This window comes from Amborella trichopoda, chromosome 6, assembly GCF_054954075.1.
Source record: "Amborella trichopoda isolate Santa Cruz 75 chromosome 6, AtrichopodaSantaCruz75HAP2 v2.0, whole genome shotgun sequence".
In the NCBI taxonomy this organism is placed as follows: domain Eukaryota; kingdom Viridiplantae; phylum Streptophyta; class Magnoliopsida; order Amborellales; family Amborellaceae; genus Amborella; species Amborella trichopoda.
In genome coordinates, this window is record NC_142341.1 from 53,838,414 (window position 1) to 53,864,114 (window position 25,701).

At 36.2% G+C, this 25,701-nt stretch overlaps 1 protein-coding gene across 16 annotated transcripts in view; it reads left to right on the plus strand.

Annotated features, from left to right (window-relative positions):
* LOC18448497 (Pentatricopeptide repeat (PPR) superfamily protein) overlaps positions 1-25,701 on the plus strand; it is a 27,926-nt gene continuing 2,225 nt past the window's right edge. For 3 of the 16 annotated variants that reach the window (XM_088869484.1, XM_088869482.1, XM_088869481.1), the window contains exons 1-2: positions 2,550-3,095; positions 23,692-24,082. In XM_088869484.1, coding sequence (XP_088725610.1) covers positions 2,688-3,095; positions 23,692-24,081 — 798 coding nt within the window. In that variant the 5' untranslated portion in view covers positions 2,550-2,687 and the 3' untranslated portion in view covers position 24,082. Of the gene's footprint in view, positions 235-2,498; positions 3,096-23,691; positions 25,017-25,099; positions 25,162-25,701 lie in introns of those variants that run through there. The other 13 variants (XM_088869488.1, XM_088869487.1, XM_088869490.1 and 10 more) reach the window with 11 other exon arrangements.

The following is a 25,701-nucleotide window of genomic DNA, read 5'->3' on the forward strand; positions in this document are numbered from 1 at the left end:
AGAAAAAGGAACGAGGGAAAAAAGGAAGAAGATAAAATTCGCGAGGAAGAGAGGAGCTTAGAGAGAGAAAGTGCACAAGAGAGGGAATGCCACCAGTAGCTCTCTACTAAACCACGGAACTTAAAGAAGGAACTTCATCCCTACCTCACCCTCTCGCACCCTCATGCCACTGCATCCCATGCCTCTGCGTCGACTTCCACCTCCTCCTCTTCCGCAACTGCTCCTCTTCATCAGGTACTTCTCTCTCTCTAACCCCTCTTCTTCTCTCTCCCTCTGTCTCTAACCCCTATTCCTCTCTCTCCCCCTCCCTCTCCCTCTCCCTCTCCCTCTCCCTCTCCCTCTCCCTAACTCCAGGTACCTTTCTTTTTCCCCTAAATTTTTCCCCCCAGAAATTTCATTATTGGGCACTTTAGGGGTTCTTTTGTGGATAATGAAATGTTGAAAATTATTCGAATCATTAGTTTTGGGTGTGCTTTATCTTGCAGGGTTTCAAAGATTGAATCATTAATGGAGAAAATATCATCTTCTGATTTTAAAGTTATGTTTAGGGATATGGCAGAATACTTTTATGGTTTTCTTTTATTGGGCATTTTAGGGCTTCTTTCATGGACAATAAAACCAGAATGTTGAAAATTATTAGAATCATTGGTTTTGGAGTGTGCTTTATCTTTTAGGGTTTCAGATTAAATCAATGATGTATATTGCTTTTTCTGATTTTCTTTTCATTGTCTCTCTCTCTTTTGTTTTCTTTTACTATTTTTTTTTGTTGAGTTCTGAAAATAGAGTACCAGTTTGAGAGTTATTAGAGTTTTAATGCTATGAATGAGTCTTGAACTTCTAGGACTGTAAGGACAAGGGACTGTTAGTAAAAAAACAATGCATTTTCTTCACATATTTCTGTTTTTTTTTCCTTTTGAGTACCAAACATATTAAATTTCAAGAAGAATTTGTGAATGAAATGTGGTTTTTCTTTTTTAGTAACATTTTAGGGTTCCAAAGGAAGTTGACTAACCCTGCAGACTGTATTCTCCTCCTCGCCCAACTGAATTGGGTTTTTTAACTGCTGTCTATGAGAACACCTTCTTAATGATGAATAGATGCCTAAGACATCTTGCTTTTTTCAGACTTTTTTTTGCAGATATTTTATGAATGGATGTCTATGAGATTGTTTTCTTATGAAAATGTGGATTTTTAGATGAAATTCTTAGTCTTTCTTAGGATATTTGAATGGATGCCTAAGCAGTCTTGCTTTTCAATCTCTTGCTAGATGCACTAAACATGCAATTCTTTAATTGTGTGAATGGATTCTTTCTTATTACTGTATCGATGGACATTAAAGATTGCCACAATCTGATTTGGATTTTTTTATTTGTTATCAAGGCCTTCACAACATCAAAAGAATGTAGTCATTTGGACAAAAATTAGTCCTTTGTTTATTTATTTATTTTTTTTCAGATTGTTGATGAGTGGATGTCCAAGATCTTTCTTTTTTCTTTGCTAGATGGGTATAAGTGCTTCTGTTCATCACAATCTATATCATCTGTTTTGTTCAAGGTTGTTTTTTTGCCAAAATTTGGTGTATTTGATTTGCTATTGACAATTGAAGGAATGGATAGTTTATGGCGTGAAATTTATTGAAGTACTTGTTTTTAATTTTTTAGGGAGTTTTTCATTTAATCTCTATTGTCATTTTGGGGCTTGAATGATTGTTATGGGAAACCTGTGCTCTACATTTTGCAACTTTCACTATCACTTGCTAATCTTCCAGCATGTTATCAAACAAAAAAACCAAGAACTTCTTTAACTTCCCAGGAGGTTATCAAACACAGAAACCAAAAACTTCTTACAATAACTTCTATCTTCCCAGCAAGGAGGAACGTCCAATTTATAGTTCATGAACTTGCTTCCAGTTATCAAACAGGCCCTTAGAGATAGAAAGGGCACAATTGGAGAAAACCAGAAAATATTAATAAAATTATATTGGATATGTTGAATAAGAAAAGTACCCGGTTTCTATGCAGCCAAGCCTGCATATGTACAAATGCGGGCCTCTTACTAAATCTATTTTGGAGATGGATTTTAAGACTTAATTTTTAAGGACATGTAATCTCTAACATGGTGATCATGAATATGAAAAAATAAATAAATTTTAAAAACTAGAAATAAACATTAGTTTCCATTGTTTTTAGATAGAACACTTTCTTGCATCCATCTTTAAGATGTACGCTTCACACATTCTGGACGGCATATGTAGAAATGTGGTGCAGCCCGCATGAAACAATTTTCTATAAGAAAAATCAGAAACTAAAACTGGGCAATTAATTCCAAGAGAGTATTCACCTAGATAGATATCAAAATCTCATGTTATGATTGGCATTTTTCAAAACCTTGGTACTAATGAGGATTGGATTTAATTTGTTTGAAGCATATACTTCGTGAATAATATGTTGCTTTTTATGAGCCAAATTAGACTACTGATAAAGAAAGTAATTTTTTAGGGAGAAGTGTTGGTATGCTTATTCCTGTGGCCAGGCAAAGGTAAAGTTCGGCCCGCATTTTGATTGTGTTTGATATCTGCTGGCAACAGCCGGTGAGCCCAGATTTTGCCGGTTGGTATATACACTTGTACTCTATGCTCAACAAGTGAAGTGAAATCTCTTCTCTTGCTTGCTCAATATCGTTTCTTCATGGCGGTTCGTTCCGTTTCTAAATTCCCTCCTCTTTTTTTGCCCATACTTCGTTCTTTCATACTAAAATCGACAGATGCAGCTCCATTTTCATTATCACCATCTCAGGCTTATGTACTAGCAGTTTCTCAAGAATCTCTGAAACATTTGAGGAATCATGACGAACTATTTCTAGGGTTTGCAATGAGATGCTATCATGATGGCAGGCCTAGGGGGCCTCTATGGAGAGGGAAGAAACTAATAGGAAAAGAGGCTCTCTTTATTATTTCAGGTCTCAAAAGGTTTAAAGACGATGAAGGACAGCTTGACAAGTTTGTAAAATCTCATGTCTCCAGGCTCTTGAAGATGGACATGGTTGCTGTGCTCTGTGAGCTTGAACGTCAGGAAGAAGTCATACTTGCACTCAAGGTTAGGGATTTTCTTGTAAATCTCTATCTCATTTTCCTTCTTTTGTTTTTTTTTTTCTGAAAAAGCTCATTTTCCTTCTGTTCTCTTTCTACTTCGTGTTGACTGGAGTGCAGTCATGCTCTTTTCATGGATGAGATTGTTTTCTTTTTCTTTCCTATATATTTTTAATTGATTGAATTGACTACTTTCTCTCTTTCTCTCTCTCTCTCTCTCTCTCTCTGTGGTTGTTTGTATGAGAACGTGGCAATTTTCTATCTTATTTCTGAAATGTCTAAAGAACCATTATTTATTAACATGCCTATAGCTCTATACCAATATTGCCTGTTGGGATGCTTAAAGAAAAGATGGTACCTTTTTAAGATGTAACCATTGTTGCTCTAGCAAGGGGGGCTATTTGTGAATGGTGACTACACTGAATTGTATTGAATCATCCTGTCTAACATTGATATATGTTAGTGCTGCCTAGTAGTGCATATTTGAGATCTCTAGTGTTACAATATGTCTTTTGGCATGAGGGAATATGTAGTTTGTCCTCGATGCTGTCTTTCTAAAGAAACTGATAGCTAATCATTTATTAATCAGATCCAATAATTTCAGTTCAAAATTATGCTTTCTTGCCTCTCCGAATTGCCATCAGTTTCCCATTTTTTGAATTCTTCAATTATTGTTCGCTTATTGATTGCAAATACCATGGCATTGGAAGCTAAATGGGCATTTTCCAAGTGGGATCTCTCTCTGTGCCTGTTTTCTTCAGCTTTGTATCCATATTGTTTCTCTAGTTATTAGCGTAATGCTGTTTTTTCAACTCCTGTGTTTGCCGGTTGGTTGTTGACAACAATGGCTATCGTATGATGCAATGCCCTTTGGAAGACATGCAATCCTAATTCATTTCAATCTCAATGATATACATTTTAGTTTTATATGTTTGTCTAATTGAGGGTATGGCCCTTGATAGAGCAGAATTGTGGAATAGGATTCTTGCAGCCGACCTAAATAGTTGGAATAAGGCTCATATGATGATGATTGTGTATGTCTGCATGTTTGTATGTGTGGTTAGATGTCTAAGCACATATTTGTGACTGTGTTGAAACATCTTCCTTTTCTTAGATTATAGAAAAGTTTATGTTTCTATGCACATTCCTGCACACGTGCGCACTCCGGCACACAGTCTCATATGTGTTAGGAAATGTGGCTCGGATGCAGAACTCAGGCCCTAGATTTGGAGTGGCTTGAGTGATCTGAGTTGGCTCACCCACATCCATGCCCAGCCACCCAAGGAGCCAAGTAAATCTTGAAAAAATTGGGAAACATATGAAAAATAAGAAAAATTACAAAACAAAAAATAAATTTTTAAGCATAAAACATGGAAAATGACAGAAAATTGATGTTATTGGTCTGTACTCAACTGAAATATCTAAGATTAGAATGCATTGCTAAATGACAGTGTAATTTATAATTTTCTATTATTCTAGTACTAATTCAAATGAGAACCATCAATTTCCACCTCAACTTGAATAGTAAAGAATTAAAGATTAAGTTACTACATCGTTCTACACTCTACAATCATACTAGATTGACAGTCTCAGAGACATAGATTCACCGTCTCACAGAGCACTCCAACACAAAAATCACACTACATTCCAGCAACAAAAGGAGCGTTGGAGGCACATGGACCCTCCGTGTCAAGGAGGGGTCCCTCCCAAACATCTGTGTCATTGTGGGAGTGGTCCCTAACCCAAAGTCACCAAGACCAGTGTAGCCCTCATGTTCCCTGCCACCTTGGCTTTGTAGCTCACCATGTTGGCTTTGTTGCTCACTATGTTGGCTTCATCGCCCAGCACCTTGGCCCTTCTCTTCATGGGAGCCCCCACTGGCACTGTCCTCTTCACCTTCTGGCTGTGGCTCCTGCTGAGTCTCCTCGAAACTCCTCTCTCCTTGGACGTCATTTGGCTAATCAACCAACTCGATCTTCAATGGCTGCTTTGTTGATTACGGTTCTTCTCACTCCTCTGCCCCTTTTCTATTGGATCCTCCTTGACTATGTAGTCCGAGTAGATAGGATCATAATTCGTCACCTCCCTCTTCGTCTGCCTCATCCTTGAATGTAGATTATATTGCATGTCGAGGAGCTTGTGTAACCTCTTAGTTTTCAACCTGTTCATCCTTGGCATGGATCCACTACAGTGCACTCCAATTTCTCTTAAAACCCCATGGGCAAACAAGTTTGATTGAGGAAGGAGGATTTGATTGGACTCCTTAAATGGGGAATGCCACTGTCATGCACTTCCCACCATCTTGCTGAACATAGAGAATAAATTAGTCAAATAGGAATACAATCGCTTATGGTAATTATATTGGGTTTATGACTCATGGGAAGCCAACCTAGTGTAAAGCCCAAGGGCCAATCATATGAAATTTGGTACATCCACTCTTTTCATCAAGGCGCACCTAATAAAAATATTTAAAAAATTATTATAAAAAATTCAATTGACCAAAATACCCTTGAAAACTTTTCAGGGGTATTTTGATCCATTTAAATTTTATGAATTATTTTTTTGATATTTTTATTAGATGTCGTATTTTTTAAGAATAGTTGCTCCAAATTTCAAGTGATTTGGATTTGTAGAAAAGACATTAAAATTCAATTATGAAATATGATCCTAGCCATTGGATCGGCCTAGATTCAATTTGACCCATTGGGCGTTTACTATAGCTATTAGCTAGCAGACTGACCTCATACTCTCCCATTATGTAATATTATATAATATCATAAATTATGTTAAATTATATAATATTATATTATTATAATAGATAACTTATAAGCCCCACCCTTTTTTATATTGGGTTCCTCCTGTTTGGTAGCCTATTTTTTTGCCGAGAGGCCTGGCTTGTGGGCCCTCTCGATGGAAAACTGTAATATTTCCTTTTTACTTAATGCAACCATTAACTTCATAAAAAAAAAATATTATCATATTGTTATGTTACAATATCATAATATTATATAATGTTAATATTAATATTAATGTTATTATATTATATTTATTGTATATTATTACAATATTATATTATATATAATAAATTATATATCACCGTATAATTATAATATAATGTATTATTATTATTCTTATAGATAATTTATTATATTATAATATAATATTATGATATTATATTATATTTATTGTATATTATTACAATATTATATTATATATAATAGATTATATATAAGAATGTTATTATAATATAATATTATATATAATAACATATAATATTATGTATAATATATGATATATTTATTGACTATAATGTATTATCATATCGATCACATTAATATATTATAATAAATAATAGTATAATATAATAAATTATAATATAATTTAATAAAGTATTATATATAATTATATTATATCATAATAATCTATTATAATATATTATCATATTATATCGCATTAATATAATATATATAATATAATATTATTATATTATTTTTATTAATTATATTGTATTATCATATCATATCACATTAATATATTATAATAAATTATAATATAATATAATAAATTATTATATTATTCTATATATTATATTATATATCATATAATAATATAATATATATTATATTATAATATTACATATTATAATATAATATATATTATATTATAATATTACATATTATAATATATTGTAATAGTATTATAATATGTTATAATGTTATATTATGGTATATTGTAATATATTAATATATTATAATATAGGAAAATGTTTAAATAAGATCGCAACCTTAAAATGTAGAATTAAAGATGCACCTAAAAAATCCATTATATAAGGTTGTTTGGATATTGGAAAACCCTCTAATTGATCATCTCAACATCAAGATGTATGAAAATTAAATGAAAAAAGGATTTGGAGTCCGCAAAATAGTGTATCTTGCAACACATTATGTAGACTGTCCATTTTTCATGAGTTTCATGTGCTTATAGATCTACTTGATTTGAACCATTTTTAAAGTTTAAAATTTTATAATTAGAGATGAAAATAGATTCTCAAGCAATCCTAAGAATTTTTAATATCAAAATTACATTTATGATAAAATTTAGAGGTATGCCTTAATTAGATTGTGTTAAGGTTGCAACCTTATGCAAACCACACCCTATAATATATTATATATAATATAATAATATATAATATAATAATATTGTATTATGATCAGGGGGATGTTTTATAATTTAGCCATCCTTTTCTTTTTCCTTCTCTCTTCCGCTCTACCCTTCTTCTTCGTCCCTGCTTTCCCTATTCTCTCTTCACCTTCCTTTCCTACTCTCTTCTCCACCTCGCCACGCATACTATTCTGACCTCTCAACCCTTTCCCTCCTCTCCTCGCTCTCTTCCCTCCTCGTGTCTTTCCTTTTCTCCTCTCCTCCCTCATTTCGTTTTTTCGCCTGGCCTTCCACCCCCCCCCCCCCCCCCCCACGTCTTTCTCTTCCACCTTTCTTTCTACTTCATGCAACAATTGGGTTGAGTGCACACTCCAAGCACCTACCCCTTTTGGATTGAGTAGCTGCCCCTTTCTGACAGACAGCGGGCCTGCCCCTGCAAATAGAACCTGACCTGCAAAGCTGCCCTCTGCTCCGTGCTTCACAGCTTCCGCTACCTTCTGAAGAACACCTTTTCGATTTTAAGTTTTTTTTTGTTTGTCAAGAGATATAGCTACCCATCTTTTTGTACTTCGCCCTCTTTTACTCTTTGCGTCTCTTTTCTTTTTCTTCTCTCTTTTCTGTACTCGGAGCACCCAGTTTGTGGGCTGCCTCTCTCTTTTGTTTTGTACTACTATTATTTTATTCAATAAAGGTAACCATTCAAATATAATATTATTATATGTGTTGATGATTTGTAACTTTCTCTGAAAGTGGCAGCACAAGGGTGCCTATGGTTTTCCACATCCCTCAAGGGAATAGTGAAATGGGGAAAAATAAGTTCTGACTTTCCCCAATTTTATTGTTCTCAAATGGGTGAAAACTATAGTACAAGAGAAAGTGTGAGACTTTTCCCTATTTTCTCTGTTATCAAACGCCCCGTAAGACTTCTACAACTTGGTTGGTGGCAGCAACAATCTAGTTGCACCTATCCCAAAACTGGTGGTGGTTGATTATTTCTTGAACACTTCGTCTAGAATAACTCCTTGATATGGGTACAAAATCCCATTCCTTTGATGCCACCGTCTTCTTCATCTGGTCTGAGATCCAGTCATATTACTTTGGATCAGTGAGGTGGTGGATCTTGAGGGTCCCAAAGCAAATAGGGTATGAACGCCCTAACTTGGCTAGTTCACCAGTACTCTTGTCGGATTTGGCTTGAGTCTTGTGTCCTAGCCAAGTTTGCCAAGACTTGCAAGTCAGGCTGTTTCCTTACTCTCTTGTCTGTCAAAAATATTTGTGTATCTTTTATTTTTGAGCTTATTTAGGGGCATTTCAACACCAAATTTAAGCCCTAGGTGGGGATATTACATACTCTTTTAAAACTGTAAACCTATTTGAAATTGCTCAACTAAGGGTGGCAACTGGCCGGGCCAACCTTAGCCCTAGCTCAGCCCTTGTCCCCATAGGGCCGGCCCTAGCGCTATTAGGGCCAGGCCGGCCGGGCCAAAAACAAATGAGGAAAAAATAACAAAAAAAAAATGATAAAAGAGGGCCGGACTGAACCGGGCCAGCACTGGCCCAAGCCTGCCCCTTGGGCCACAGTTTATGGTGCCCTACATTTATAGGGCTGGGCTGCCCTGCCCATTGCCAGCCCTGTGCTCAACCAATTTTCGCGCATTTGTACGAATTTGATTTTCAGTTAGGTGTTTGATTTTTGAGCGTCGTGGGTCGATCTACAGCAGGCATTTGGCTTTTGCATTGTTCGATTTTTGTAAATTTGATTTTTTCATTTTTCTTGTTCATATTTGATTATTTCAAAATTAAAAAACGAGATGAACATTTAAAATTACAAAAGTGGATCATATAAAAGCCAGATGAACTTTTTTTATTTAAGAAGAAGACCGAATGATCTTCATATGAAGATTGTAAGATTATTCTAGGAGAGAGTTTCATCATGCAATATAAACTCATAGTTATAGATGTTTGCATGAAGAGATGGAAGAGGAGTGACATTAATGGGTATCCAAGAACTAGTTGGTGGAAGTTAAAAAGTGATTAAATTGAGGACAGATGGAAAGTGGAATTCTAATGAAATGATGTTATATGGATTGAGATAACTACTTGTATTAAAGAAGTGGCAAAAGAAGTTTTAGGAGAATCTAGAGGGAAAAGATTTTTATATAAGGAAATTGGTGGTGGAGTGAGGAGGTTCAAAGTGTTATTAGGGACTAGTAATCATGTTATAAAGCTTGGTAGGGGAATAGAAATGATCAAAATTTAGAAGAACAAAGAAATTTCTAGAGGAAAGCTGAGAAAATTGTAAATAAGGCTAAGCTTTAAGGCATATAATGATTTGTACAATAAATTGGGGACAAAGGAAGGTGAAAAAGATGTCTTGAAGTTAGCAACAATCAGAGAGATGAAGTGTAGGGACAAGGGACCTACATCACGTTAAATGCATTAGGAGCGAGGATTAGAGGGTGTTAGTAAGGATGACGAGGTCAATGAAAGGTGAAGAATTTACGTAGTATTGGATATTTGAAGTGAAAGAAGTTTTGAGAAGTGAAAGGCTTTAGGATCAGATGGTAATACCAAGAAAGGTTTGCAAGTGCAAGGGAAATATTGGCATCTTCTAGTTGACCAAGCTGTTCAACAAGATTTCGAGAACAAAGAAATTGCCATATGAATGGTGAAAAAGTATTGTGGTATTTATTTACAAGAACAATGAAGACATACAGAGTTGTACGAATGACCAAGGAATCAAACTTATGGGCCACACTATTTTTTACTTAGGCAATTGATTGAGAAGTTTGGGGAGAAAAGAAAAAACCTTTACATGGTCTTTAGTGATTTAGAGAAAGCATATTATAGGATACATAGAGAGAGAATTTGGTGGGTGCTGGAAAAGAAAGGAGTCTTAAGAGGATACATTGACGTGGTTAGGGATATGTACGAGGTATTGCTAACTAATGTGAGGACAATTAGTGAAGAGGCATGTGAATTTTAGTGATAGGAGGCCTACATCAAGGGTTAGTATTGAGCCTGTATATCTTCGTTTTCGTTATTGATGAGTTAACTAGGCATCTATAGGATGAGGTCCCGTGGTGTGTTATTTATGGGCGACAGTTTTGATTGGTGAGACTAGAGATGGTATATGAAAGTAGGACTATGTAACTCGGACAAGTGTATATTGATTAAATTTTTTCTTTATTTTCTTTATTTTCACCACCTGAATTACTTGCGAAAAACAATAAAAACACAAAGAATCCCAAGGACTCTCACTTGCTGCCACTTTACTAATTCCTTATTACACAACAAAATTGCATAAACTTGATCTTGGGATCATGAAACACATAATTGCATATATAGAAAATAAATTGCGAGAAGATTACCTCAGCTGGACTTTGCACACCCCACTCCGGGTCCCCTCCTACTATGGTGCACGGGATCAAGGTCTTTCTTAGATCTTTAAAGTATGAGAAACCTCAGGCTATCAAGCCTTTCAAATCAGAGAGCAACAGTGGAACTATAGGCTAGATCTCAATATCTAGTATGGTAGGCTAGATCTTAATATCTAGTATGGTACGCTAGCTTTCAATACTTAGACTTAGTAGGCTAGGTCTCAATACCTAAGCTAGATAGGCTAGGTCTCAATACCCAGGCTTGGGGCATGCCCCTTTTCTTAAACTTTTAGGGTTTGGGGCGTGCCCCTCTTTTCTTTTCTAAAAAATAACTCTCTATCTTAGAGGGGCTAGAGAAAGAAGAGATCAAGAGAGAGTGACAGAGAAAGGGTGGCGTGCCACCTCGTGAGGGAGAGAGAGAGAGCTCAAGGTGTAGAGAATAAGGTCCCCATGGTGCCTATTTATATACATTATTAGGGTTAGGGTTTATTAGGGTTAGCCATCCTTATGGCGAATAAATCCAGACCATTGATCATAGGTAGCGGTGAGAATTTTTAGGATCGAGTTCGGATCCACCGGATCCGAATAGTATGCATCAGATCTAGATCCTGATATGATCGAATCTTGACTATTTGGATCCAATCCGAATCCAAAATTTTATATAGGATCAGGATTTATTCCATTTGAATTCCATTTGTAATTTATTCCATTTGAATTGTATTGTGGGTCCGAAATGAACAAACAAAATGTTGGCCATCAGTAAATTTTGACTAGAAATCCAATCTCCCCAAAAATATCCAAACCCAAAAAGAAGACCTCAAAAAATCAAAATTTATCCAAACTTGAGGTATTATCGCCCAGAAGCCTAAAACAAGAAAAAAATGATAAATGACGAAATTCACGAGGGAAACCAAAAACGTGTTTGAATTTGATACAAAGCGCTTTACGCATAAAAGCAATAACGCGTTTGAATTTGACACAAAACCCTTGCTCCCACTTTTTGCAAAATAAGAAAAACTCAGTGATAAAAACCATTACATGTTTGAACTCTCTTTCTCTCTCTAGCAAAATGAAAAAAAAAAAACAATAAGAAATGAACTCTCTTTCTCTCTCTAGCAAAATGAGAAAAAAACCCAATTAGAAAGGGCAACGACATGTTTGATATCCATACACAACCCTTTACTTTCACCACCTTCACTCTTGCTTGCTCCCCAATTCCAAAACTGAAAATTTAGTGGATGTTTTTTTTTTATAATAAAAAAGGGGATCACCAAAATTGTCACAGGAAAGGAGTGGAAATCAAAGGAAAATCATATGGTTTTTAACTAAAAAGCTTGAAAGTTTTTGTATTGACATTAACTCAAGCGAATCACCTACATTGATGTAGAAAGAATGAGGGTCAGAAGGGACTGAGACCCAACTTCCATCTTTGAGGCAAATTTGGAGGCCTAATATGCTATTTGATCTCGTCACTAAAAGTATCTGTGGGTCTGAATGCTCTCCAAAGCCAATCAGGTTGTAAGAAGAGGACTGAAGCTCAGGGCATTGAGGATAGTGATTCATCCAGAACACTGATTCTTTCTTGCTCTTCTTGTTTCGTAAGAACCCACTAAATGCATTCCTTGGCTCAATTCCCATCTTTGTTGCCAATAAATCTAGAAGCTCACAAGCCAATTTCCTCACTGCTGATACATAATCGTTAACAACCACATTGCAAAACAAAAAAATTACAGAGAGATGAGATAGAGAGATGGGTTTCAATTGAGAGAAACCCCAATTTTTTCTCCAAAGTGATGAAAGAAACCCTGGGTTTTGTTAGAGTTAGAGAGAGAGAGAAGAGAGGATCCCCACCATTCATCATCTATTAACCAAAGAAGATGTATAATAAACCTAGGCATGATCCCATCAGGCTGAATCCCATACTCGAGACAGTAAAGCTCCCAACACGAATTCCCCACTTGAATCCCCGCCTGCCCTATGTTGATGCTCTTTCCCTCATTTTGTCTCTCTACGCTCTTTCTCTCTCTAGCTTTGACCTCCTTCTCACCCTAGCGAGGGATGAGGGTTTAGCTCTGGCTTTAAGCCGCGAGAGCTGAGGGTTATCTCTGGCTGTAAGTGCCAAGAGAGGGGTGGCTCAGCGTGAGCGAAGAACAGGAGACGGTGCCAAGAGAGGGGTGGCTCAGTGCGAGCGAAGAACAAAAGAAGAAATCCTAGGGCAAATTTTTTTCTGGGGATGAAGTTTTAACCAAACTTCCAATTTCAAGTTCTGACCTTTTGGTCGGAACTTTTTTAATACACAAAGATGGGAACATGAATAATATAGTGGAGTTCTCAATTTGACTTCCGTTTTTTTACCTAACACAAAACATGAACAGTATTAGGTAAGTTCCAAGTTCCAGGAATACACTTCCTGTTATCAAACACGCCCTATGTGATGTGTGAATAGTATTGTTAACAGGTCTGTGAATAGTGCTATGAACAGTACCATGAATAGTAAAAGCTGGAGAGAGAGAGGCAAAAGGAGAGGAAAAGAGAGGAGAAAAAAGATGAAAGGTGAGAGAGAGAGGTGCTTAGACTAATTGCATAACCCACATGCACCTTTTAAATTTTAATTGTAATAATTGGACGACTATTATATAAATGCCCTTTAAGTACTTTAGTAAAACTTAATGCCCTAAAATTTATAAAAAGGACAAAGATATCCAGTACTACATTCAACACTCATAACCACAATGGTCTAATCTTTAACACTCCCTTTGAAGTTGGGGCATATATATCACCCATGCCCTGCTTGGAACAAATCTGTTGAGTCTAGCTATGACCAAGTGCGAATTGATCCTTCGACTTCACATATGGAGGTGGTATATGCTTACTTGTCACTTTCTCTTGAATAAAATGGTAATCGACCTTGATATGTTTTGTTCTCTCATGAAAAACTGGGTTGCTAGCAATATGATAGAACATCTTCATCGGTTCAATAATCAAGAATCCCATTTGCTTCATCAAGGTTTTCAAACACATTAGCTCACATGTAATGTGAGCCATTGCTCTATACTCAACCTTTGCAGTAGACCTTGCTACCACATTTTGTTTCCGGCTTTTCCAAGTCACCAAATTTCCTCCAACAAAGGTACAATAGCCTGTATTAGATCTTTTGTTTGATTGAGATCCTACCCAATTAGCATCAGAATAGCTTTCAATAATGAAATGGCCGTTCTTCTTGAAGATGAGTCCTTGATCTGGAGTCCCCTTCAAATATCTCAAAATCCTTCTAATGACTTCCCAATGTGGTGCTTTGGGCGAATGCATAAACTGACTCACTACATTCAAAGCAAAGGCTATATCTGGCTGAGTGATTGTTGGGCAGATAAGTGTTCTTACCAGCCTTTTGTATCTGCTAGGGTCTTTTAATAAATTTCAATGATCCTTTGACAGTTTAATACTTGGATCTATAAGTGTATCGGTTGGCTTAACACCCAACATCTGTGTTTCTGTCAACAAATTTGTTACATATTTCCTGATGCAAATAAAAATTGGAGTTTATTTTTTATTCATTGTTAATTAGGAATAGGAAGAGAGCTAGGATAAGGATAAAGTTAAGTAGGAGGAGGCAAGATTTTTGGTAAGTATTGTTAAGTGGGAGATTTTATGGAGATTTAGTGAGAGATTTAAGCGGGGTTTAAATAGATTTAATGAGAGATTTAAGGGGGATTTAAATATGAGAAAGATATGAGATTTAGATATGGGAAGGTATGTTTTGGATTTATCAAAGGTTGAGGGGATGGAAAATAACAGATTTTTTTTAGAGGGAGACTTTATTTATTTATTTTTTAGTTATTTATTTATTTTATTTTATTTGAAGTGTATTTAAAAGGAAGAGGTCCCTCATTGTAAAGAGATCACAGATCTAATCAAGGAACAGTGTTTCAAAAAGCACTAGGTGGCACCTAGGCGGTCGGGGGGGTCTAAGCCGCCCGGCACCCAGAACTTGGGCGACCCAGTAAATTTTTTCTTTTGGGGTTTTTCTCTATCTAAAATAGCCTCTAATGGGTTTTAGGTTCATTTGAAACTTAAAACCCACAATTTTGCACCTTTAATATTAAAAAAAATGACCAAAAAATGGCCTCAACGAGCGGCATTTCTGCCCCTGGGCGGGGTGCAAACCCTGGGCGGCTGCCTAGGCGGGTTCAGGCGGCCGCCTGAAGATACCTGCCTAATTTGGTTGCTTAGGCCTGCGCAATGCGTCTAGGCCTTTTGGACCGCCTGGCGGCCACCCAAGCGCTGGGCGGTCCGCTTTTTGAAACACTGTCAAGGAATGAGAATTGAGAAAAATTGATCTAGTGAAAAGATTGAGTAAAGTTGATCTTGTGAAAATCATTTTTGGGGTGGATTCCCTTGCAGACCTTGAGAGACGGTATATTCTCTCAACCTTTTTGTTTTTTTTTAATTATTATTCGTGTTACTATTTCTCCTTCCATCAATTGGTCTTTCAGACTAAAAATAGAGAGAAAATAGGGAGATGAATAGAGAGATGGAAAAAGTTTGTGAATGTGTGAGAGAGAGAGGGTTTTTTTAGTTATTTGTTTTGAAGTCTATTTAAAGGGAGATATCCCTTGACTGTAAAAGATCAGAGAATGATCAGAGATTGAGAGTTGAATAAACCTTGAGAGAGGGTATATTCTTTCAACCCTATTTATTTATTGTTATTCGTGTTACTATTTCTCCCTGCATTAATTGGTATCAGAGCCCTAAGATCCTTGATCTAGTTATGGAGAGCTTCGATCAAAGATTTGATAGAATCAAAGAAGACCTAGTAGAGAGAGTATTAGCAAAGTAGTAGGACAATATCTACAAGATGTATTTCATAGATTGTAGTCGGAACCAAAGGAACAAGAATATGAAAATGTAGATCTCAATACAATAGACGATGTCGATAACCCCAATGTGCAAGAAGAATATGGAGAGGTAGATCTTGATACAATAGATGACGACGATAACCCCAATGTGCAAGAAATTTTGAAAATCAAATATGAAGAAGAAGGTATGTGTGATGCAGTATTCAAAATCTAATCAAGTGAGTCTGAAGGAGAAGTCAAGATTGAGCCCGAGATCACTGTGTTCTACTTCGCGATAAGCACGAAGCATTCAATGAATCAGCTTAATGAACAAATTGAAGGAAAAGTCCCGAGGCGCATGGTGGGACTACATCACCAACTTTTGAGAAGGCCCCTAAAAGATTTGAGTTCGATAAGCTCGAGGTCGAGCTTTTCCCAACCCGGGGTGAATGATGCAAATAAAAATTCGAGTTTATTTATTTATTTTTAATTAGGAATAGGAAGAAAGCTAGGACAAGGATAAAGTTAAGTAGGAGGAGGGAGGATTTTTGGTAAATATTGTTAAATGGGAGATTTTATGGAGATATAGAGAGAGATTTAAGGGTGGTTTAAATAGATTTAGTGAGAGATTTAAGGGGGATTTAAATATGAGAAAGATATGAGATTTAGATATTGGAAGGTATGTTTTGGATTTATCAAAGGTTGAGGGGATGGAAAATAAGGATGGCACGTGAGGTTAAGAGAGAGAAGATATGGAAAGTACGTATTTTTTTCGTGGGAGACTTTATTTTATTTGGGATTTTTTTAGTTATTTATTTATTTTATTTGAAGTGTATTTAAAGGGAAGAGGTTCCTCATTGTAAAGAGATCATAGATCTGATCTTGTGAAAAGATTGAGTAAAGTTGAACTTGTGAAAAGATTGCGTAAAGTTGATCTTGTGAAAATATCGTTTTTGGGGTGGATTCCCTTGCAGACCTTGAGAGAGCGTAGATTCTCTCAACCCTTATCTTTTTTATTATTTGTATTATTCGTGTTACTATTTCTCCCTGCATCATTTTCTTTGAGACAAACTGATACCATACTGGGACCTAGCTACCTCAATTCCAAGAAAATACCTCAGCTGTCCCAAATCTTTTGTCTGAACATACGGTTACAGATAACCCATCAATTTATTAATTCCTTCTTGTTCACTCCCTGTAATAATGATATCATCAACATTAACCACCAATATAATAATTCCAGTGGATTGTTTTCAAATAAATACTGAATGATCCACATGGCTCCTTCGAAACCCATATGCCAGAACTATTTTGCTAAACTTCTCAAACCATGCATGTGGGGATTGCTTTAATCCATAAATTGCTTTCCTCAACTTGTATACTTTGTCTGACTCCCCTGAGCAACAAACCTTGGTGGTTGCTCCATATACACCTCTTCTTGTAGATCACCATGAAGGAACGCAAGGCTCAGAACATGAACAAAACACACTACCCAAAAATTCGAGGAGGAATTTTAAACAAAGGTCTATTAGGAAAGAGTAACGTGTGGTGATTTTCCTTTCAAAACAAAGGAAGGCATGCGATTTATCAAGTAAGAGGCAGTCAATACATCTCCCCAATAAATTTTTGGAACATGCATATTTAACAACAAAGAACGAATTTTCTTCTCTGCTACCCCATTTTGTTGAGGGATCTGTGCACATGATGTTTGATGCAAAATATCATGTATGGTTAAATATTTTTGAAAATCTTAGGATAAATATTCTCTAGCGTTATCTGATCACAAAATACAAACATTAATTCCAAACTAAGTCTAAATTTCTTTATAAAACAATTGGAAAATAAACAATGCCTCGAATTTGGCTTTCGTTAAATATATCATTGTCATTCGAGAGAGCTCATCCACAAAAATTAAAAAATATTTGTAACTAGACAGACTTTGAACTTTGGCAGGACCCCAAATATCTGAATGAACAGCTGCAAAAAGAATAGACATCCGTTTATTGACTCTTGGTGGAAGGAAATCCTATGGTGCTTGCTTAACTCACAAGCTTCACACTCTAGGGTTGACAAAGACTCTAATGAACTAATAACTTTAGATTATTGATATATGGATGACCAAGCCGGCAATGCTATTGAAGGGGAGAAACGCTGGAATGCAGAGCAACACCAACAAGAGTACTATCGAGATAGTAGAGTCCTCCAAACTCACGACCACCACCATTCATCTTCTTTGTCTTTAGATCTTGAAAAATACAATGTGAAAGAAAGTCACTGAACGCTAAAGAGATTTGGTAACTTACCGACTAGCAAGAAACCAAATGGAAACTGACTAGCAAGAAACTAAATGGAAACTTAGGAACATAGAGAACATATGCTAATAAAAGTGAAGAAGTAGGATAAACAATACCTTCCCAGACACACTACATAAAGAACAATCAGCCAATGTAATAGAAGCAGTGGAATCTAATTGATTGAGAGAAGAAAACACAAAAGATTCAGTAGTCATATGATCAGAGGCTTCTGAATCAATGACCCAGGGAGATGCTCTGAGACGCAACAAATGCAGTAAGTACTTGTATTTGCCAGAGTGGCGGTGGAAAAGGATGGATGAGTAGATGGTTGTTGACTATTCTTGATTAGCTTGTCATATTTTTCACACGAGAGCAAAATTGAATCACTAGTAGAATTAAGTGCTTGTCTCTGATTATTGGAGCCAAGTGTATGTATTGCATCACTCTCAGAAACATAGGCTGCCTGATTAGCCCAAGTTGGCTTACAAAACTTATCCCAACATTTTTCAGCCGGATGATGGGTCCGTCCACAATAGGTGCGCTTCTGGTTTCCTCGGCCTCTACCACGACCTCCCCATGAATCATGGCCACATCCTCTATTACCACCACCATGGCCCCTACTGTCACCTCTGCCCATTGTGGAAGTCAAGGCAGATCTATCATTCATACTGGTAGAGGTAGTGGATACAGTAACCCTTTGAAAACGTGAGTACACATTGTTGAGAGAAGGAAGTTCATTGCTCTCTAAGATCTAGGCACGAACAGAATGACTCAGAACTAAGGCTGGACAAGAATTTTGCAACTCTAAATTCTTCCCTTTGTTTCTTTAGAAGCTCCGTGTCATTTGACAGAGGTTGATACATTAACTCATCCCACATACCTTGAAGAGTACTGTAATAGTTATTTGATAGAGGTTGATACATGTTCAACTCATCCCACATACCTCGAAGAGTACTGTAATAGTCACTAAGACTTTGGTCACCTTTCTGTAAAAGTAACATTCTCTTATAGAGTTGATAAATTCGAGAAATATTTTAATCAGAAGAGTACATCTCATGTACTCTTACAATATAAAAAAAATGACATTAGCCCTCACATGGGGTTCCATACTATTCCATAACCAGGTCATAATTTGATAGTTTTCCTTAAGCCATTTATCATACCTATTATTTGACTCTTTTGGCCTATCTTTAGTCAGAAACTTCATCTCTCCCCTTGCACCTAGAAATACCTTTATAGACTGGGCCCATAAGAGGTAATTAAGCCCATTTAATTTCTTAGTAGTTGCTGGAATTTCTATCATGTCACTAATAGTAGAAATTCAGGCTTACTTTCTTCATCTATAAGGGAAAGATAATAACACAAAAAGTTATGCAAGAATATATCAGGCCGAGCACAATTAGGAGCCCTAAAACACTAAATTGAACTTTATAAATTCACTGAAGCACAAAAACAGCAGTTTGCAAGGCAAAGGACTGCACATCTAACTATTTTCAATCACTTATAAAGAGAAAACTTATCATTCATGTATCGATTATCTCCAACAGGACTCCAATTGCGTCAGTCACACACTTTGAGATATTTTAGCAACTCTTCCTCTTGTTTTTGACATCCAAGAGAGGAAACTTGAACAACATAAACATTCACAGCACGTGCAGGCATTCATATTGGCCCTGCACACACAAAAAAACTGGATACCAATGAGATTAGGGTTTTCCTACTTCATTTTTTCACGCTTTTTTATTTTGAAAAGTACAAGGAAAGGAGATCAATTCATATTTGCTTTAATACCATGTGAACAGTGTCATAAACAGTACCATGAACAGTAAGAACTAGAGAAGGGAGAGAAAAGATGAAAGAAAAGAGGGAGAGATGTGTAGACTAATTGCATAGCCCACATGCACCTCTTAAACTTTATTTGTAATAATTGGAGGATAATATTACAAAAATGCCCTTTAAATACTTTAGTAAAACCTAAAATTTATAAAAAGGACAAAGATATCCCATGGTACATTCAACACTCATAACCACATGATGGTTTAATCTTTAACAAGATTAAATGTTGGGCGGTCAAGAAACGACACATCAATGAATGTAGATGAGATCAATGTTAACATTATTAAAAAAACCAACAAAATGAATGTAGACGAGATGAGAATATTATGATGGATGAGTGGCAAGACAAGAAAGAATAGAATTCAGAATGCATACATTCAAGGTAACTTAGCTCCAGTAGGCAATCAAATGAGGGAAAGTAGACTTAGGTGGTCTGGTCATATGCAACATTGACCTAGAACCACATCGTTTAGGAGGGGTGATTTGATTAAAGTGGAAGGCTCTAAAAAGGGCAAGGGGAAGGCCACAAAGGACATGGATGAAAGTAGCCACAAAAGTTATGTTACTTATGATCTGACTTAGGGTATGGCCTTTGATAGAGCAAAATGACAGAACATGATTTGTGTAACTGAGCCCAAATACCTGGGATAAGGCTCGGTTGATGATGATATTTGAGTCTTATCCCAACTATTTGTGCATATAGCTTTATGTGTGTAACTTTGTATGCATGTACATCTATTATAATTATTTGTCTGTATAATTTGATATTATGCTGATCATTGAATAACCTTTGTTTGAGTAACTAAAACATTGTTTGAGTTTTTTTTTTGAGTGATAACCGAGGAGGTTTAAATTTTTTATGATGATATTGAGAGAGGACTTTTTTAGAAGGGAACGTAAATAGTCATGTAGGGAAGGATAGTAGAGGATATGAAGGGGTATTTCAGGGACACAAGTTTGGTGAAAGAAATGAGATGGGTGAGGTTATTGCTATGGTCTACGATCTAACAATATCAAACACTTACTTTAACAGGTGAGATGAACATTTAATAATTGATAAAATTGGATCATATAAAAGCCAAATAGACTTCTTACTATTTAAGAAGGTAGATCGAAAATCGTGTAAAAAAATTGTAAGATTATCCCAGGAGAGAGTTTGACTACGCACCGTAGGCTCATAGTTATGGACGTCTACATAAAGAGATAGAAGACACATGATGAAATTAATAGGTGTCCATGAACTAGGTGATGAAATTTAAAAAATGAGAAAATATACTTATTTAGGGATAAATTAGTTAAAGAAGGAAAATAGAACTCCGGACATGAGGTCAATGTTATGTAGAATGAGATGGCCCAATGTATTAAGAAAGTGGCAAAAGAAGTTTTAGGAGAAACTAGAGAGAAAAAAATTCCGATAAGGAAACTTGGTGGTAGAGTGATGAGGTTAAGAAGGCCATTAGCGAAGAATGATCATGTTCTTGAACTTGGCAGTGTAATAGAAATGATCAAAACTTAGAAGAATATGAAAATGCTAAGAAAAAGCTAAACAAATAGTAAGGCTAGATTTAAAGTATATGATAATTTATACAGTAAACTAGAAACAAGAAAAAGTAAAAAAAAATGTCTTCAAATTAGCAAAAATGAGAGAAAGTATAGGGATCTAGACCATATTAAATGCATTTAATCAGTAAGGATCAAAGAGTCTTGGTGAAGGATAAAGACGTCAATGAAAGGTGGAGAGTTTATTTTTAAAAATTATTAAATGACAATAATGGGAACATAGTGGTGAAATGAACCATTGGCATAAATGAGGGTGGAGGTCATAGTACCAAGGTATCAAGAAGCGCTAGGTGGCCCCTAGGCTGCCAGCCTAGCGCCTAGCGCCCAAGCGGGCGCCCAGATCCTCAGGCGCCCTGTAGTGGAAAATTTTCATTTTTAGCCTTGTACATTTGCTATGCTAATGTACATATATGCATATATTTGTGTCAAATTTTGTAATTTATTCCATTTCGCAACATACGTTTTACTTTGGGGGTTCAAAAATAAACCTCATAACTTTTTATACAGATGTGGGGGTCAAAATGACCCATTCTGCCCATTTGGGCGAATTTAAAAAGCAATTTCTGCCTGACTTCACTGGGCGCCCAGGTAAAATACTCGTTTCGGGCGCCTTTTCATGAGGTGTGCGATTTTTTGTTAAAAAATGCCTAGGCGCTCGACAGACCCTTTTTTTAAACAATGCATAGTACAAATGCATAGTACATTCGTAGGATTAGTGAAAGAAGCTCTGAAGAGGATGAGATAGGAAAGGCATTAGGACCAGATGGTATCATGATGTGGAGGTTTGGAAGTGCATGGGGGAGATCAACATTGACTAGCTGACCAAGCTGTTCAACGAGGTGTTGATTACAAAGAAAATACCAGATGAATGGAGGAAAAGTATTGTCATACCTATTTATAAGGACAAATAAGGCAAACATGATTGTGCGAACTATCGAGGAATCAAACTTATGAGCTAAACTTTAAGCTGTGGGAGAGAGTGATTGAGCAATGACCAGGAATGAAGTGAGTGTATCAAAAAACCAATTCGGTTTTATGCCAGGGAAGTCAACAATTGAGGTTGTTTTCCTACTTAGGTAATTGATTGAGAAGTTTAGGACGAAGGGCAAAGACCTCCGCGTGGTCTTTATTGATCTAGAGAAAGTTTATGATAAAATACCTCGAGATTTAATTTGATGGGTATTGGAAAAGAAATGAGTCTCCAAATACTATATTGAGTTGGTGTGCGAACAACTAGTGGAAAGGTGAATGAGTTTTCAATGGTAATAGGTCTATATTAGGGGTTAGTGTTGAGCCCCTACCTCTTTTTTTAGTTATGGACGTCTTAACTAGGTACTTATAAGATGAGGTACTGTGGTGTATATTATTCGCGGCGACATAATTTTGATCAATGAGATCTGACGCCGTGTCAATACAAAGAACTTTGGAGTGATGCTCTAGAATCTAAAGGTTTTAAAATTAGTTGGAGTACGACAAAGTATATAAAATGCAAGATTAGTAATAATGGGAATAGAAACGAGGAAGTAGTTAAGATTGACATCCAAGAAATACCAAAAAAATCGTACTTTCGATATCTTGGGTCAATAATTCAAGAAGTGGAGAGATTGACGAAGATGTCGCACATAGATTTAAAGTTGGGTCAGCGAAGTGGAGATGTGCAACCGGAGTTTTATGTGATTGTCATATACCAATGAAGTTGAAGGGGAAGTTTTATAGGACAACTGCGAGACCGGCTTTGCTTTATGGGGCAGAATGCTGAGTAGTTAAGAAATGACATACCCATGAGATGAGTGTAGCTGAGATGACAATGTTGAGATGGATGAGTGGCATGACAAGAATGGATAGAATTCAAAATGAATACATTTGAGAGAGCTTAGGTGTGGCTCCAATAGGTGATAACATGAGAGAAAATAGACTTAGATGGGCTGGAGATATGCAGTGCAGATCCAGTACTACACCTATTAGGACGTGCGAGTTGGTTCAAGTGGAAGGTTAAAAAAGGGCAAGGGCAGGCCCAAAAGGACATGGTTGGAAGTATTGGGAAAAGATATTGAGACTTATGACCTCACTGAGGGTATGACTCTTGATAGAGTAGAATGGTGGACTAGGATTCGTGTAGCCGACGCCAAATAGTTGGAAAAATGCTATGATGATGATAATTGATAAAATACTAAAAATTATACTGAAATATTTGGCCTCATTTATCTATTCAAAGAACAAGTTAGCTTGTTGACGGTTCGCTTGATTCATCCCCATCTAGATTACGCTTGTTTTAGTCCCAGATGTGTGATTTCCATGATGATCTGCAAATAACCAGAGAATTTCGTCAAATAGTTCTAAGGCCCATAGTGCTATAAAAAAGACTATAACTATTCTATGTACTGAATCTTGCAAGTGTGCAAACGAAAAATGTGGGTTCTCCAAATCACTCTTGTGGTGCACACTTGGTTTGTTTAAAAATGCTTCATTGTCTTGTTGTTTATATATTTTCTGAGGGCTTTTAAACATTTTCATCATTGGATTCTTGACAATTTCAGATCTTCCGAGTGATTCAAAAGGAAAACTGGTACAAGCCTGATGTATATTTGTACAAGGACCTTATCATTGCACTTGCCAGGAGTAAAAGGATGGAGGATGCAATGCAAATATGGGAATGTATGAGGAGAGAAGACTTATTTCCAGATTCTCAGACTTATACTGAAGTCATAAGGGGTTTTCTAAGGTATGGTTCACCTGCCGATGCAATGAATATATATGAGGATATGAAGAACTCTCCTGAGCCACCTGAAGAATTACCCTATAGAGTTTTACTGAAAGGGCTTCTTCCACATCCTTTATTAAGAAATAGAATCAAGCAAGACTTTGAAGAGATGTTTCCAGATAGACATGTTTATGATCCTCCTGAAGAGATCTTTGGTCTTCGTTGAGGTAAGATATAGTGTTGTTTTCAGATCATGTTCGTGCTTCAATAGATGATACCTCTTTATTTTTAAGCGTTTTTATTTTTGTTCAATTTAATGGCAAGATTGTGCAGTATATGATAAATTAGGATTTCTAATCATTGCCAAGAACAGATCTTAATTGTCACGCTCTCAAGGTTGAGTTTAATTTGCACTCTTTCTTGAGTGCAGTTTAGTTTTAGACTTGTCATGCAGCATCCATTTCCTTTCAGACAAGATCGTAAACCAACTAATGATAAATTGTAGGCATTATTGATTATTTATGACGAGAGCAGATTCCAGTGTTACTTGGACACTTCCGTTTTTGCTTGCTGTCCCGTACTGTCCCGTCCCGTCCCGTCCTGTCCCGTCCCGTCCCGTGTTGACACTTAGACACGTATTGACGTGCACAGACACGTCATTGATATTTGATGTGTTGGTTGAAGTCGTCACATTTCTGAGCATGTATTGAGATATTTGTTAGAAGTATCTTGAATTTTTTTGTTGCTAATATATGATGGTGTACATGGTAGAGCGAGCATCCAAAGGGCTAAGGAATTGGCGTGCGAATCTTGGCAACAAACTTTTCTTTTTTTTCCTTTTAATTATTTTAATTTATTTAAAAGAAAATAAATCATTTACACAATTATCTTTTAAGTTAGCAAAGCCATGGTTCGAGCCTAAGAACTCTTGTTCCTAAAACAAGAGATCTACCACTCCATCTCTTTGAGATTCTTTGCAAAAGAAGGCATTGTATTATATGTAAAATATAACAAATCTTATTCAAAATTTACATAATTTACATAACAAAATCTTATTCAAAATAAAGAAATACCAAAACATTGGGGATTGATCACATGACCTCTTGCGCATGAGCTCGAGTGGAGCCAAGCTGCGACCTCAACCACTATGATGTTTCCACGGTAATGTCAATAAGTAATTATAATAAAATATTATTTGTACACACATGTTAGGAAGTATTTGACTTTTTGGGATTATGTACTAGGTATCCCTACAAATGCTAAATACTCGCATATGTTGGTATCCATGTTACATTGCCATATTCAGGTACTCTTTATGTCTTAAATTCATTTACATTTTTTTTTTTGTAGCCAGTTCTTGAAGAATACAAGTACAATGGTACATGTTAATCATGCGTTGGGATTAATATGTAGCTGGCAATCTCTGCTAAATGAATTATTTTAATTATGAAAAGAATTCTTGTTTATTATAATATTTTATCTTTCTTTGTTTTCTGGATTTCACAATGTTTTTGAATGTTTCTTGGGGCCCATTGAGTAGTTCAATACTCAAAAGTTGTCTATTCTTATTTACTTAGTAGTTAAAATGGAAGATAGTCAGCAGATATGGTTGGCTAGGGTTCCTACATTTGTGTCCCCCGAAGCATGAACCATCCATCCAAGATGGATGGTAGTCCCGCCAAAAAAAAAATAACATCGATGGTCTAAATACTCTTTCAAAAAATTATTTGAGGCCTCCATTGTGAACCATTTTCTATAAAATTTGGGTGCATTAATGCAAATTTTTGTCAAATTAGGTCGATTTCAATCAAATTGAGGTATGTAATTTGATCCACATTGCTTCAAT